We start from the raw sequence: 16,865 nt of genomic DNA on the forward strand, positions 1-16,865 counted from the left end.
AACTCATCTGGTTTCAAAGAACTGCTGAAAACACTAGAAATCCCGCTGCCACAGTGGCCACTTGACCAAAAGGTTAGTTTCGATGCCCCCTGAGCTGCAGCGCATCGCTAAAAAGAGCAGGCGTGCGGAGTCAAACTACCCCGGGTAAAATCAGGCTATTAATAAATCGAGCCAGTGTAAATGAACATAAAATGACAAAGGCCACAGAACAGGCCACAGAGGAAGGACGACAGGAATGAAATGAGTAATGAAGTGCCCTGACTCAAACATATTACCCGTCCCGTCAGCAGGTAACGCGAGCGCCTGAGTCACGGAGGGGGTCACAGTATGACAAATGACTGTGCGGAGATGGACTTGAGCTGTGATTAATTGGCCATAATCAATCAATCCGTGTTAATTAGCTCATATGCACGATCCTTATCTTCTCCCGCTGATAAATCTTTCATTAACTTGTTTTTGAAGTGGGGAACGCTCGTCGAGCACGGCTGACGGCTCTTCCATTCTCTCACGAAGCCGTTCTATAAGACCTCTGTATGGACAGAAAGAGGAGGACGTGCCGGCTATCTTTGGAATACCTAATATCATTAATCACTTTCCTCTCTGAATAGCCCAGGACTCACCGTAGGCTAAGGTGTTAAGTAAGAACAGGTCGGGGGATGAGGAAGGAACAGAACTGGACCGTGGCAATATAACGGTCCATTAAAGTTACTGTATGCTGAATAATCTGGTAAATGCATTGACTGAAGTACAGTACCTCAGCACCACCTGAGGCATTTTCCCTGCTATGCTATGTTATGCTTTTGCAGCACCCAATGGCTTTACCTGGTACAACTATAGATTATGAATACCACACAAAATAAGTAGTCATATCAAATATTTGCAACACCTAACCGTTTATCAAATGCAGCAGCTTGGTCAGTTGCCCTGAGCTTTAAACTGTGAATGCGCTATGACACCTTCTACCATCTGTTTTGGACATAAACGTCTGGGTCAGCAATAATGCATACGGAACGTCCCGTTAGATTTTAAAAATGTAGCTGGGTGACAAGCATTTCACATATTATGACTTATAACAGGACATTAGTTACGTTGTCAGATGGTTGCGGTTAAGTTTAGGCACAGAAACTACTTGGTTAGGTTTAGGAAAAGATCATGCCTCAGCTTAAAATAGCTATGTTCAGTCATGTCACTTACGTTACTAATCACGAGGATGTTTGGGTAGAATTCAAAGCATTACTTACATGAATCTGACTACTGAACTTGTGCACTGAATAAATAGACTGTGTGTGTGTGACACTGCTCAACCTTTAGAATTTACCAGGTATTGCTGGTATTTTCCTTAAGTCTCTCCTTTTCTCTCTCCGAGTGTCTGAATTAGATATATTAAGCCCTTGACACACTGATATTTTGTTCAATGTCTAAAATTCCCCTGGCTTCTGACCAAGGACACCTTACAGCACAGGAAGAGGAGAGCCAAAGTGTCAGTTAATTCCCTGAAATAATGTGCTGCTGCTGTATACCTGGATCTATTTTCTGGTATTAGCCAGCAAATGTGCAAAGTGAGCTGTGCCAATTTGCTCTTCCATCATCAGTATCAACGCGTGCGATGTGATTTTCCTTTACCCCGCTGAAAGAGTAATGAAAGCCTGATCAGACGCTGACCTGACAGCTGTTTCTGTAAATCTTTCTCATTTTCATTTTCCGCTCACGATCAGAAGACAGAGCTAGTTCAGCCTCACTGAAGTTGTAACCACCAGTGTCCGGTAAGGTTAACGTTAAAAGTCATTACATTACAAGATTACTCTTATTAAAAAAAATAGCTTGTTACGTTGCTGCGTTATCTGCTGAGGAAAGTAATGTGTTGGCAGAGTTGTGAGTACTTGACTCTACCGTCATGTTTTAGCCTTCTTTACAGCCCACAATCAGTAACTCTGCAGCCTAATAACAGGAATTTACCGCTCTAAACATCTGACAGACGCATACAGCACCAGGCACAGCTGCTCCGATGAAAACAATGCAACACGAGCTCTTATGAACGAGTATATGATGTTTCACAATGGAACTAATGAACCCGTAAACCACCTCTAACTGATCACAGCTGGTATCGACTGGCAATGCTTTGCTATTTGCATGGCCTGGATTGTGTGTGTGTGTGTGTGTAACACTAGAAAACCCCAGTGCTATTATAAGAGATGAAAAACATTTTTGGATCAATATGACACTATGGTGCCGCAAATTAGACTTTGGCGGGCTGCCAGAGTCTCGTTAATTAATAGGAAACACTGCCATCATTTCTCCGTCTTAAAGTACATTCTTCCAGCCGGCGGAGAGTGTAGGTCCTTAGTGGTTTTGGCAGCTCAGCAAGACGTATTTGTCCATTAGGAACAATGTATGCAATATAGATGATATGCACGTCGTAGCATTCTCACTGCGAGATATAATGACACTTTGAGTGGCTCACTTCAAGCCAGATGCGGCAGATCGGCAGAATCAATCTGTTCACATGAAACGCAACACCGCAGTCACCCGTGGGAGCGCTCGCGTAAGTGATTATGAAGCCATTTTTAATTAACGTACAAGGGGAACTGCGACCTCCCCCAAGCCGCGCCGCTCATCGCTCCGACGGTCAGACTCTGCTTGACTGATTCTCCTCCCATGTAATCACACGCCTAATGTGCTCTAAGTGTCATTATAGCTGCAAGCGAACCACGCTGTCCTCTGGAGCACCTCTGATAGATGGGAAAGCCCCCTGGAGCAGATATGATGTGGAGGTTGCGCTGGTAGAGAGGCAGAGGGCAGAATGTCAAATTGACATCATATCATTTACGCTTTACGCTGGGTTTTGCGTTATATTGTGGCAGTTTTGGTATTTAGTGCGCAGATGGCTCTGTGAGGTATGAAAGCATGTTTTATATAGATCAGGGGTACTCAAATACAAATCTTAAAGGGCCACAAACATTTTTTTTCAATGACTCAAAGGTCCATGTATTGAGGTCGGTCAGGCCACATGCAATAATACTGTGTGTGTGTGTGTGTATGTATATATATATATATATATATATATATATATATATATATATATATTTAAAACAAAATGTCCTTTTCATTCAAAACAACAACAAAAATACAAACTAAAATAAAAAGTCTCTCGTTGAGCACTCTGTTGCTTTTTGTTGTTGTGTTATAGATGTGACAAGAATCCTGCTTACAGCTTGATATGAGTTTTATTGCATTTATTTTTGTTGTTTTTAACCTCTGAATTTTAAAGAAATATCTCTTTGAAATTCCTATGCTTCATCTCATAATGCCATTTCAAATTGGAAGTCTCCACCACAGCTATAGTCTCCTGGCATATTAAGTGCATGGGTCTTGTGCTGGTTGGAAGGGGAATGAATGCAGTCCATTTCAGTCCATTCTTCTTGAATTGCCAATTTTCACTGTCCACTTTTCTTTTAGCAATGAACTTTGAACATGTGGTTTTCGTGCTCCTACAGCCGGCAAAATTTCAATATGCGAACTGCTCCAAAAACAAAAGTGAAAAGTTAAAAATTGTGCTCGCAGTAGCGAGTGACCCAGCTGTCTGTGTATTGTTGGCATGGAGACAAGTCAAGGTATACATGTGCCGACCCAACCACAACACATGGTGAAGGAATAACAGTTCGGGGGCCACAGATAGGAGGCTGGCGGGCTGGATGCGGCCCGGGGGCCTCCTATTGAGGACCACTGGTATAGATGGAGCACCAAGCAAGGCTGTCCCCCCCAGAGGGTTCGATGTTTAGTAGTAATTTGATTTATTTCAATGATACCACTTATTAACAAGCCACTTACTTTGAGTTGTCTGGTGATTCAATCATGAACACATCCTCATACTGAAAAGGCTGCATACGTCGATTGCCAATGACTCCCAAATCAACGTATTAAACAACATTATCATTGCAGCGTACCAGCCACAGGTGTACTGGACCTTCATCATACTGTCATCACTAGGTTAGATCTGTGAAAGAAAACGACTTAGTTAGGTTTAGTAATATTTTGTGGGGTTTTCTGGTTAAATAATTACATTATTAATGTAACTTAACTTCGAGCAAACGTTAGTTTAAAAAAGGGGTTAGGGTTTCCTGGGTGAGGGTATGATGTTTGTTCGACCATCCATCCATCCCAACTTTCATTTTACACAGACTTTGTCAGTGTTCAACTGGTGATGTTACCATTGCTGCTGTCATAATAACCATGGCCACTAGATATTGCTGTATTAAGCCACTGTCACCGCCCACCTATGTGTTTGTTTTTCTGATAGGGACGTGCTGGAAAAAAAACATGCTTAGGCTGATGTTTAGCCACAACCTTTTCTTTTACACTCAGTTCATAGATAGATAGATAGACAGATAGATAGATAGATAGATAGATAGATAGATAGATAGATAGATATAATGAAGTTGTCATATGTAGTCTTATCTCTGTACTGTGCGCAGTGGGTGCTCACGTGACAGGATACATACATATTGCATAAAGAATGGGAGGATTGGGGATGCCAGCTGGAGCTCCCCATTCCCGCCCCAGGGCCCGGTTTAAGTTAATATGGCAGCAAATGAACGATGTTTTTATTCCAAAACCTCTTTCCTCCTCAGCCCCTCCCTTTTCCACCTGCGCTTCCATTTATTCACTTAAATTACCTCACACAAAAGCAAACGCCGGTTTAAAATAACACCGAGGCGACACTACACATCAGGATTTCACGCACACGCGGATTTGGAGGGGAGCAGCTCAGCTAGCATCGCACTTGGCGTCGCTTCCTTTGCCGAGCGTGACTCTGCATCACACTGAGATTCTGACAAGTACAGGGCGTTCGCAGGTTTTAACAGAGGTGTCGCGTGAATAATCGCACGCGCTGAACAACCATAATGCTCCCTCATCTGTTACTGTCTCTGTGGCGTTCTGATGATGGAGCAAAATACGCTTTTTGGGTTTTTTTTTTGAGCTGCTATGTGCAGGGAGGAGAGAGGAGCTTCGGGATGTGGGGCAGCCGAGAAAGACTGTGGAAATGCATTGAGAAGAGAGATGCAAAGTGGAGGATCAGATTTCAAATGGCAGAAGGTTGATTTCGACACAGATGTGAAAGTGTGGAAGACAGACTGAAACGGAGAGCGGTATTTGGCCGAGCGCGCTTTGTGCCACTTTCCCCGGCCTGCCAGAGGCCTAAAGCTTGTTCCCGTGATCCGCAACGCCTCGAACATCTACTGTAGGGGTCTGCTGGGGATAGACCGGGCAGACAACAGTCAAGGGAGGACGGATGAAAGGGGGTGGGCAGAGTCTGCTGAAGGAGGGAGAAAATGACAGGAGCAGTGAAAGTGATGGGATGACGGAGAAGGAAAGGGGGAGACAGTACCGATGTCTCTTACTGGGCGTTAAGGACTGTTTGGGGAAGATGACTGGGGCGGAATATCAAAATGATGATCAGACATGAAAAGGAAGGAAAAAAAGGGGCAGAGGCAAAGACGAGAGCAGGCAGCGATACAGATAGAGAGATCAAAGGAAGATGGAGTGATGGATAATGAAGTGAAAGTCGCGCGCGGGAAGGCTGAAGTTTCCTGGTGAAGTCCTGAGACGGATCCAGCTCTCCTGGCGGCGAAGCGCGTGACGACGCAGGATGCAAAGAAACAGATGAAGAGATCAAAAATGAAACAATTAACCAGAGACAGACAAAGACGGACCACTTTAGTTACGGCAGAGTAAAGCTTTGTGTTGCAGGGAGGGTGCTCAAAGTCCCCCCCGTCTTCATCTGGATTATTCATGTCTTAATAACGGCAATGAAATAAAGATGAACTACAATCAGCCCTCTGCTTAATGTTCTTGTTACAACAGTGTCTGAAATAATTTACTCATCCATTATTCACTGAACAGTATACAGGGACTCCGGTGCAGATGCGCCTCAGATGGCAGGAGGAAGACATATTTTAAATAAAAATCCGGCTGCGGCCTACATTCGGCAATTCAGCCTGCGTTCAGTAGTGCAATAGGTCAGCTAATTTCAGTCTTGATCTTTGTCACTCTCTTCCTTGTTAGTTTAGGGAAAATAGTGGGCTGTTGGTCTTAACTCTTGTGTTTCTTGCCATGTCTGACCACTTTTTAGTGGTCACACATGTAGATCTTAATGAGTACAGCAACCATAACATATGTGTCTGTGTGTGTGTGTGTGTGTGTGTGTGTAAATTTAAATACACATCTGCAAAAAGATCCAAACAGAAGGAAGTGAATTCAGGTCCCCTGGGTTCTATCTCGCATTTAGCGTGCAGAGCCCAAAGGGATTTCCCCGCCACGCTCCCCTGATCTCTACAAAACCAGGACGCGTGCTCGTGCTCAAGGTGCCCCTAGTAAGACATCAGAGGCAAGAAATGCAAAGGTGATTCAATTGATTGTAATCTCAATGAAGCAAACAGTCAACAGGGCTTTCTGGCACCAGGTGCCGGAGGCTATAATGGAGGTGGCGTTCAGTATATATCTGGGTTGGCTCAGCATCGATCCGTGTTCATTAACCCCCGCTGGCTCCTCATCCATCATTCTGACTCCACCGTTTCCATTGTTCTCCCCCGCACAGTGCATACACTGAGGGATTGTAGGGGCGATCCTTATCCTCCGTTCTCTTCCTCTGCAGTTATTTGGTTCTTAGTTTATCGCCTGCCACCTCGCAGGCTCCTCACATTTAGCTAATGACAGACAATTGGGGGTGTTTTGTCTGAACAGCGAGCAGTTTTTCTTCACTTTCATGATCTTTGTTTCGGATGATGTCGCAAGAGACTGCTGGGTTTTTAAAAAACATTTTTGACAGGTTTCCAAAGCCCCGTCCCTTCCCACTAACCACCCCCATTCTACTGCGAGATCAGACAAATGTGTATGCCAGCTTTTTCTTTGCGGGTTTGTTCAGTTTGTGAAAATTTCCTGGGCTAAGTGATTACAATTGACAAGGTACAGCCACTGAGGATTCATGGATTTAGAGTCAACCGGATTAGCATCGATTTTTTCATCCACGTAAAGAGCCTCGGAAGTTCCGCTGCTGCCTCCCGAGCACAGTTGTGGGTAACAGCCAGAGCTGACAGTGTGGTGGTAGGGACATTGATGTTAAGCAGGACGGTGTGAGTGAACAGATGTCAGATCAGACGTTGAGCTCCATAGAACTCCACTCACCCAGATGAGTTCCATCAGTATTGTGAAACGTTACGTTCTGTTCATTTGCAAATTTAAAGAAGTGCTTCTGACACCAGCCAAGTCCTGTATCATCTGGACTGCAGCCAGTGTTCCAATCACAATTCACTGACATGTTTTGCCCGTACCCCCCATTTCTTCAAGAAATGAAGACATTAAAAATTGTACACAGCAATAATGTTATGCTTACCGAACCCATTAGCATGGTAGCTCATAGTATGAGTGAGGAAATTTAAGATTGAGGGTATGATAGTAATTTTTGGTGAAAATCAGAGCAAGTTTTTAACATATGATCTATCACTCCATCTTTTCCTCACCTTCCTAACCGGAATTAGAGCTGTGTTACTTATCGTGCCCATGCTCAGTGATCCCATGGCAGGATGTGCACAATGTCAAGTTAATAGGAAAATGAACTTTAAACACATCCTGGCGCTGTTTCACTGCCTGATACAAGACCAAAATTCGCAGTTCTCATCTTCCATGACTCATGTATAAGAGACGTCTGACTGATATAATGAGCCCAATTTACAGCTGCTGATCTTTTTTTTTTTTTTTTTTTTCAGAATAAATGTTAACTAGGTCTGTATTCCAACAGAGATCGTTATCAGAAAGGGTTTGGTCAGTAACCCATGTTTCTCCTTGAGGGATACTTCAATCAGCCCAATCAGTCTAGAGCTAGATACAAGACATCTGGTGAAAACACTGTGTTCTTGCAAAATATATTGCAGACAAGCAAAACACTGCTTGTTTCCTATATTGTAGCCCTAACCTGAGTGAATTTTACAGACCACATCGATTGACTGTTTCACAAGGTGAAAATGTCTTTTCCACTTTAGTCTCCATGTACACAAATCCAGAAGATTATTTTTTGTGAGAGATTCACTAACTGCAGTGATTCTACGTTGGCCTTTGGTGATCTTCAGTTTGTGGGCATGAAACAGAAATGAAACTTCACAACATTGTTTCACTAAGAAACAAGCGCTGGTGGAATCAATGTTTCCATGGTAATGAAACCCCTGCCATTGATTTCGGGACACACGGAAGTATTGTCCCGCAGTCATGTCACAGCAGCACCTTTTCTTGGACCAATCAGAAGGTGTAGTCACTATCCTGTTCACATGCATCTGTTAAACACATGCATGTGTGCAAATATGCAAATTTTTTTCCAATAACCACCGCTGCACATGTGCTTATCATTTGGCTTGGGGGCCCCTGCAGAAAGTCCTGACAGCTGAATCACGCTTACAGAATGCTGATTTAGACATTTTCAGGCAGGAAGAGATTTATTTCATTTGATCTTGTCACAGCACAGAGAAGGGTTAACTCTGCCAGAAGTGTTTATTAGCATCAGAGAAACTGGCTTTCTCCAGCTCTCTACCCCTGCCAAGGTGCTCAGCGCAGATACAGGCCGACACTGACGAGAGCATGTCAGCGATTAAAACACAAGCCAGCTCCCAGCACACGGACAGCCGATGACCTCTGGGAGGCATGAAGGAGAGGGGATATTTTTTTTTAAAAGTTCTTTACAGGGTAAAACAAATCTTATAATGTGCAGATACGTTATGTGCATTTTTCAGAAACATCACCAACACGTGAAGCAGGAGATCCCTCCCTGTCGAAGACCCCTTGCATGTGGGTTTCGTCTGTATGGCATCCAAACTGTGCCGGACACCGTCAGCCATTTTGGTTGCTTTTATGCTTCTCTAACAATGTATCATTTAACCTGCTGTTACTAACAAAAAAAAAAAAAAAAAAAAGAATCATGACCACTTAAGACCGATGCAGGCTGACTTACTCCAGACGTCTTCCCATTCTTGGTTAGCTCGGCCCTGCATTTTTTAACTCTCCGCCTGAGCAGAGAAGAGAATGCGCGGCTCCTCGTGGGGAAATTGGGCAGCATGTGTTGTAAACTTTTCATCATGCCTGCTGGTTAATGCATAGGAACAGACTGATTGCATGAATTAAATCTTGCGCTGTTCAGATGTCAATTGGCAGATGCATATTAAACTTAGTGTTTGGCTTCATTGGGTTCTAAATTGCGCATCAGAGGTTGGTGAGGAATAGTTGTGCAGAAAATTAACCCATATCGAGTGGGTTTAGAATCCCAATGAATAATTGAGGTGGGACTTTGAATAATTAAAGTGGACCTTGTAGTCTTTTCACATCAGAGTGGAGGTTCGTCTGATTGCTGTTGTGTTTTTTTTAATCTTGTTATTTCCGTGCGAATGCCCCGAAGCCTCCGTGCAGGGAAAAGAGTGTTTCTGGTTTGGTCAAGGCTGTAATCAACTGAAAGACAATGAATATTTACGTCCACACATACAAATCAGGCGGCATCCATCTCTCTGTTCTCTTCTTTTCCCTTTGCCGACACACACCGCAAGGTGTCAATTCACTCGCAGCCAAAGTCTGCATTGAAACACGCTGTTCATGCCGAGCTGGGTGTGCCAAGAGAGAAGCAGAGGGTGCCAGAGTGTTTGCTGTTACTGCCAGCCAGCCTTGACTTCAAAGCAGTCTGTTAGAGTGAACTTCCACACACAGAACCAAATAGAACTGCAGTTATATAAAAAACAACCCGTGGACCCCGTGCCAGCAGCCCTTCAGCAGGCATCACTCTCTGAGCGTGTCACCAACTCGCGTTTTGGTCCTCCGGTTTGCAGCTCGGGGGGCAAATATTCCCTCTGATCACGACTGACCGGGAAGCCTAAGATCAAGGGGAGAGGAATTCTGTTTTTCGGGTGGATTTCCCCTTAAATGATAATCCAAGTTGTCGCGATGTGGCTTGTGCTTTTGTAGTTTAAGCCATCATCCCTGTTGGGATGTTGCTAGTTTCTGGGAATGTGGTGTCATCGCTAGTGCAAGGTTTGACGGAACAAGATGGAACATTGGTCAGATGACTTGAACGGGATGTAAACAAACCTACACATTAAGCAAATGTATGTGGAATAATAATATTTTTAAAAAGAAATTCTAATCTAACTGTGTATGTGATCAGTTGTCTGTGCAGCTTAAAACCTAAGGGTCTACCTGAGTTGCCTTCCAAGCTGGCCACAGGAAGGGGTCCTGGTTTCCCCAGTCAGAGCCAGGTAGACTTGCCACTCCATAAAGGTTCTTAATGTCACTCTTGCTCGACCCCTCTCCTGAGACAATTCGCCACAGCCTCCTTCCCAGGCCTGGCTCCAGAAGAGGGCTCCTGTTACCCTGATTCAAGGATAGCATCTTTGATCATGCATACAAGCTGGTGAAATGATTTACCTCACCAGGGTGACATCAGAAGGATCTTGGAGTCAAAGTAATGAGTACCAGAATGGTAACAGAACATGCTGGACCAGAACCAGAACATGCTGGAGGCTTTAAGTATCACCTCTGGCCCGTGAATGCCTCAGGGCGCTCCAGGAAGAGCCGTAGGACACAAGAAAAAAAGGTCCTTGATGGATGTATCAAGCAAATCACAAAATCACATCTACACTTCTGCAAACCATTGACATTACCATTAGACTTGCAACTTGACAATTTCATGTTGTGTCGATGCAACAATAATTTTCAAAACACTTGTGGAAATTTTTCTGTGGTCCTATCAAAATTGTCCAGCGGAGTCCCCATGTGGTTTACAGAAACGTTTACTGCCAACATTTCATTCTTGGCGACTGGGCTGGGATGGATGAACGAGGTGGTAGTCTATTTTTATTAATCTAACCACTCTTTGTTCCATTCTTTATCAAACGTCATGTGCTTAACTTCACTTACTGACATACTGATGTTTACGCATCTCAGCTATTACTTTGAATATTATGCCTTTGTAAGTGAGAGAAGTGACGGACAGAAAGAGCAAACTAAGAGCCATTGAACTGAATCGAATGATCATTTAAGCTTGACATCAACTCAGAACATCCAGTCTATAATGATCCTCTCATGTGGTGCACATAAGGATGTATAGGCGAGGTATTTTCCATTCCACTTTTATCCATGTCTCCATGGAAGATTGTGTTTCTGTGCACGAGAACGTACAAGGCTTCACTGTACGCTTGGATTTATGCACCCAGGAAGACTAAGAAAGTGTGTGTGTGTGTGTGTGTGTGTGTGTGTGTGTGTGTTCCCATCGCCCATGAGGAACAGCCCGGGGGAGGCCAACACACTGTAACAGAGCGAGGCAATGAGCCAGGATCACTGTTGGGATCCATTGGGAAATAACATGTAAAGAGCTGCCTGTCAGTGCGGGGGCGAGCCCAGGGAAATAACCCCGGATTGGTGCGAACCTCTGCCGTCTCTCTGATGCTAATTCCGCACACTGGGCGAACACACACGTTCGCATGTTCAAAAAACTCACATGCCACCGCTTCGCCTGTTTCTTTCTCATATCAATCAAAAATGTGTGGATAACATTTCCGCGGCACGCAAACAGCAATCCAATTTTTAGCACATACGCGGACAGATATTCTCACGCTGCTTTCACATCTCCCGAGTTCCCCCACGGTGCACACACCCTGGAGACACGCAGTGTAGCTAATATGCAGATACACTGACTGACACACTCATATCTCTTCGCGCAATGTCTCTTTTGCTCTCTCATACATACACACACACACACACACACACACACACACACACACACACACACTGCCCTCCTGAGGCCCGACTAGTCAAGCAATGACATCTGCCTTTGTAGTGCGATTGCCTCAAATGCAAAACATGCAACACCAGTGGAACTGTTGCGTAGTTCCTCCGCTGTTCATCATCGCTTGGCGTTATTACTAAGAGGTGCCCCACGGTGCAGCAGCGGGTGAGCGGGTGAGCAAATGGCACCCTCCAACGGGGCTCTGATTTCTCAGCCTCTCACATGCAAATGTCGTGCCTCTGGGCAGATTTGATCGAGCATTTTAACTGGAGCAAATCGTGTTAATGATGGCGAGGATGAAGAGCAGACTCTGAAATGGAGGAGGTGGGTAGATGATGCCTCCTTGGGAGAACGACATAGAGAAAGCTCCAGCTACATAAAAGGCTCATGTCAAGGGCTGTTTTTCCTTGTGAAGAAGATTGAGACGTCACGTCTCGGGGGAATTATTTGGAGAAAACAAGTGATAAAGATGATTGGAATGTATGATCATGATGTTAAAGGATAAAGCTGTTGCTGTTGCATATAGCTTCTCTCGCAGTGCTTCCCGACTTCCATACTGTGAGTAGTAATTTGCCCAAAGAACACTGGTTCTCTCCGAAAATGTAAATGAATTTAAAAAAAAGAAAAGAAAATAGATAACTAAGAAAATATGAAGAAAAAAACAGTGAAGGACGATTAGAAGATGACATCACATCAAGAAGTTAAGAACAGATAAAAAGATTATGAGATGTAAAAGGAATAGGGGACAATAACTAGATGACAATAAGAAAATGAAAGCAGTAAAGGAAAAAAGACATCACACGGGAGGAATTAAAAACAGATTCAGATCTCTTGTAAACAGTTGCATGTGATACCCGTGTTTCTTTCAGACTTAGATCCTACATGCTAAAGCATGTGGTCATTTCATATTTTTCTCACTTCATGTGGTATAACATAAAAAACGTTGGAAAAAACAGTGCATTCGTCTGATACAGAGCGCTGTATGTGAACTGTGTACATTTATCTTTTAAACAGAGTCAAAGTCAGAGCAGGGAAAATGATAAGAAGATGGGTAAGAATTAGTTAATACATCATTTTCCTCAGTCATTGATTCATTTGTTACCAGTTTCTTTTATCTGCGTCAAAAGTATCAGTGTCAGTTAACATAAAGTTGTATTCACTGTTGTTCATTAATTTATTATTTACCACATTTATGTATTTATTAGCACACTGATATTAGCCTTCTTCCTGTTGTGGCTGTTTGCATTTTACATAAGCTGAAAAGTGTATACTGCAAGTGTTTTACATTAAGTATTAGTGAGGATAATTTTAGATGTTGCAAGAATAGGTTTGTCAAGCGGCAGTGTGTCATGGTGCCGATACATTATTACACATCATGTCCAATAAACTAACCTTCACTTTAGATTTAGTCCTGAGAAACGACATAATATCCAACCAGGATTCTGATTCTGACACTCAGTAATCCACTAATTGTTGCTCTGAGTCAGTGAGGAAATAAAACAACATGTCTGGTTCCAGTGGGAGGAGAGAAAAAATAGCTTGGCACAGTATTTCTTAGAAATACTGCTCAAGGTGAAATTAGTAATGCATTTTGATGAGAGCCATTATCAGTTGTGGAGTAATACAAATGTTGTGGGTTTGAGTATTTACAGCTGGTGGCAGGCATATGTGATTTTGCCTTGAGATGAACTGAGCCCATTTTCATTGTTATGAAGCAGCCTACCTATACTAACAGTATGGATTATGGAGTTCCGTTGTTTTTGGATGTGTCAGCTAAATCAAAATGTTTGTTTACAATAACTTGCTACTATGTAACACATTAACTTACATCATGGGTGGTTTGTTCATAAGGGCAATCAGATGGCGCACAGTACATTGACTGACACTTGCTAAGGAGTCTAATTTTCCATTTGGGCCACTGATTAAAGACAAAGATTCTAGCTTGAGTTCAGCCAAACTCAACTAGCTAGTAGTTAGCATAAGACGTTTCTATTGTGTAGATATCAAAGTTGCCAGTAAAGGGACAAAGTGGGTGAAATAAGGGCAGCAGAAACGTCAGATAAATTGGTTTAGAAATGCTTAACTATATGCTGCATCTTTCCATAATACAGTTATTGCTGATAATAACAACAGACATTAACAAGTTTGCTGATATCACATATCTCCACAATGCAATTCAATGGCCAGTCTATGGACAGTAATCAAATACTTGTTATCAAGCAAGCAAATCTGTTTCGCACTGGGCACTGAAACATTATTTAGTTTGTTTGTTTCACCATGGTCGTATCACAGTTCTTAATCTTACATAGTCACAATGTGATACATTGTCTTATGGTCATGCATTCTGCAAACAGCTGGTGCTCAGACTGCTCTTGGGCGCCAGAATCAACAAAAGATAAATGAAGAAAGCTCGTTGTTTTAATTGAAATTGCAATTTATTTTTTTTGCATTTTGTGTTTGTTTGTTTTTCATTTAACATACACGTGGAGATGCAATCCACAAAAGCAGTAAGGTTGTTGCTTTATATGATGTGCTTTAATAGTACGTTGCCTTCTTCCCTTCTCCCTCACAGATAACGGCATTTGATGAGCTCCAGGCTGATTTCAAGGTGCCGATCGATCAGGGCAATCCCCTCCATGCGGTAGGCTTGCTCTCCCTTCTCATTTTCATTCATAGCAGACATTTTCTCTGGAGATTCCTTTGGTTTCTTATTGTTAATGTGTGGATGGCAATTCTCTGCTCATATGGGAAAAAACAATTTAAATGTCTTTGCTGAGGGGCAACACACGGCACAGCCCAGCCCACCACAGCGGGAGATTCTGTCTCATCTTTCGCTCTCTGGATCTCCGTCTCTCCCTGTCCACATTCCTCCACTTTCCCTCCGCTCTCTTTCGCCATTAATTTTAAATCAAGCAGCTGCCAGCGTACCAGTTTTGTCCGCCCTCCTCTCCTCACTTCCTGGCTCGAAAGCGCCCCTATTATGGGGCTTCAGGCCAAAACATCAAGTATGAATGATTTATCTTTTACGCACAGACCCTTGAATCCCAAATAAAAATAAAATGCAAGCGACAAGCTACAACCAAGGATAAACATGGAATCTACAGTTGGTTTGTTCCTGAAGACGCCAGCCCTGATGCAAGTCATTTGTAACCTTCCACTGAGACTGAACCATCTAAACCATCATGGATAAAAGCTAAGATTACCAAATACACTAGACTCAGTTGGGGACAAAATACCAACTATTTGACTAACTATCTGCACAAATTATTGACCACTCACTATAGCATGAATCCTCACTTGATGCCACAATTCAGTTGGTAATCTTGCCAAGGGAAACCTAAGATGTCCCGCATAAAGAGCTCCCATACACTCAGCATTTTTCAGTTCTGTACTGTGGGAAATGGGTCATATATGATGGAAAAAGACACTAGGATATACATTTCTGAAGTATTCCAGATTGTGGCTGTATGATATAAATAGAAAAAAAACAGGACTTCCTCATTTGCAGTGTTTAATTTACGAGAATATATGTGAAACGTGAAAGAGAAAACTCTCTACAATGTATATGAACAATAATTTGTCATTAGGTATCTGGGTACATTAGATATCACTCTTTATACTTCACATCATTTAAAAGGGAAATGTACTTTTTACTGTGCCATACTGTACATGAAAGATATATGATAAGCTTCTAAAGAATATACATTGTTAAAGATTTCTTGTTTGTTTCTTGTAAGCCAAATTGAAAGACACAATCAGATAATCAGGTTGCAGATTTTGTCATGATGTCTATGAACTGTAGTTACACCCTTCTTAACCCATAACATGATTTTCAGTTGAATAATTTTTAGAGGCCTCAAGGTGTTAAAGAATCTCATAATTCACAGAAAGTCAACTATTAGAAAAACAACCAAAGCATCCACACACAGTATGCATTGTAGCGTTTCCCACAGGATTAAAGTAGTAAAATTAGCTCCACCTCAACTAGCTACAATTGTACAATGCTACTTGTTTACATTGGTGCACGTTATCAATTGTGTAACATGATGGTACATTATCATTTTTTCAACCATCCACACACATTTTCTTTTCATCCTTGAAGTACATTTTACTGCTTATATATCACTTTTGCTCAAGCAGCTGGATACAGAACTTTTATGTGCAACATTGCTGTATTGCACTTGAATAACTTCCCCCTGAGCGTTTATTGGTTTTGCTGTTGGCACCACTGTTACAAAGACAACATTAGCATGACTATTACTAGCAGCATGACTACTGTCTAAAGCAAACAACAACCATAAGAATCCCATTTTGACCTAGAAACCCTGATATCAGTGCTATGAAAAGGCAGAGGACAACACCAGGTTGTAGGCAGGTATTCTTACTGAATAATCTATTAGACACAATGCTGTTTTTTTACCAACTCATGTATCGGTAGTTAGAGGAAACACATGAGGGAAACATCATGTGAACGCCCGTCTGTTTGTTCCTGTTTCTATCACTCTCCTCTTCAACTCCTTTGCCATCAGTGGGGTGTTTTTTTGTTTTGTTTTTTGCAGTCTAGATTTCCCACAATTGTGCCTTCATTACAAACAAAGTGCACACAGTATTCTGCCCCTCCCACTCACCGCGCTGATTTGTTCCCAAACTCGTCTGAATCTCCCCAAACTTTTCAGACGGCCAACGGTTGGCCTTGTGTGTTTCAGGCTTTACACTGTGCAGTCAGTATTTACTTTGGTTGGGGTTAAAGAGAAAAAAAAAAAAAAAAAGTTTTCCAGTGCAAGTTTTAGAAAAAGATCTAAATATGAGCAGCTTAGACAAGCACTGTAGAAAATGTGGATTTGTCTTATGATTGTGCACTGAAATGTGGGAAGAACTCAAATCACACAGTGTGAGGGGACCTTCAGTGTCACCTCGAGGTGCCGGCAGACTCAGTGTTCCTCACACCCACAGTAAGTGTTGACTTTGCTTTATCCCTGATATTATTTAGAGTCTGTTCCAGGCTAATGCAGGGATTTAGGCTGGTAGTGAGTCCATGTAACCAGTTTGCTTT

The 16,865-nt window shown here is 42.6% G+C and overlaps 1 protein-coding gene across 1 annotated transcript in view; it reads left to right on the plus strand.

Moving 5' to 3' along the window:
• cnih3 (cornichon family AMPA receptor auxiliary protein 3) overlaps positions 1–16,865 on the plus strand; it is an 87,192-nt gene that overhangs the window by 2,530 nt on the left and 67,797 nt on the right. The window contains 1 exon segment of the mRNA XM_037087452.1: positions 14,385–14,453. Coding sequence (XP_036943347.1) covers positions 14,385–14,453 — 69 coding nt within the window.

The sequence above is a fragment of the Acanthopagrus latus genome, chromosome 22 (assembly GCF_904848185.1).
Source record: "Acanthopagrus latus isolate v.2019 chromosome 22, fAcaLat1.1, whole genome shotgun sequence".
NCBI classification, from domain to species: Eukaryota; Metazoa; Chordata; class Actinopteri; order Spariformes; family Sparidae; genus Acanthopagrus; species Acanthopagrus latus.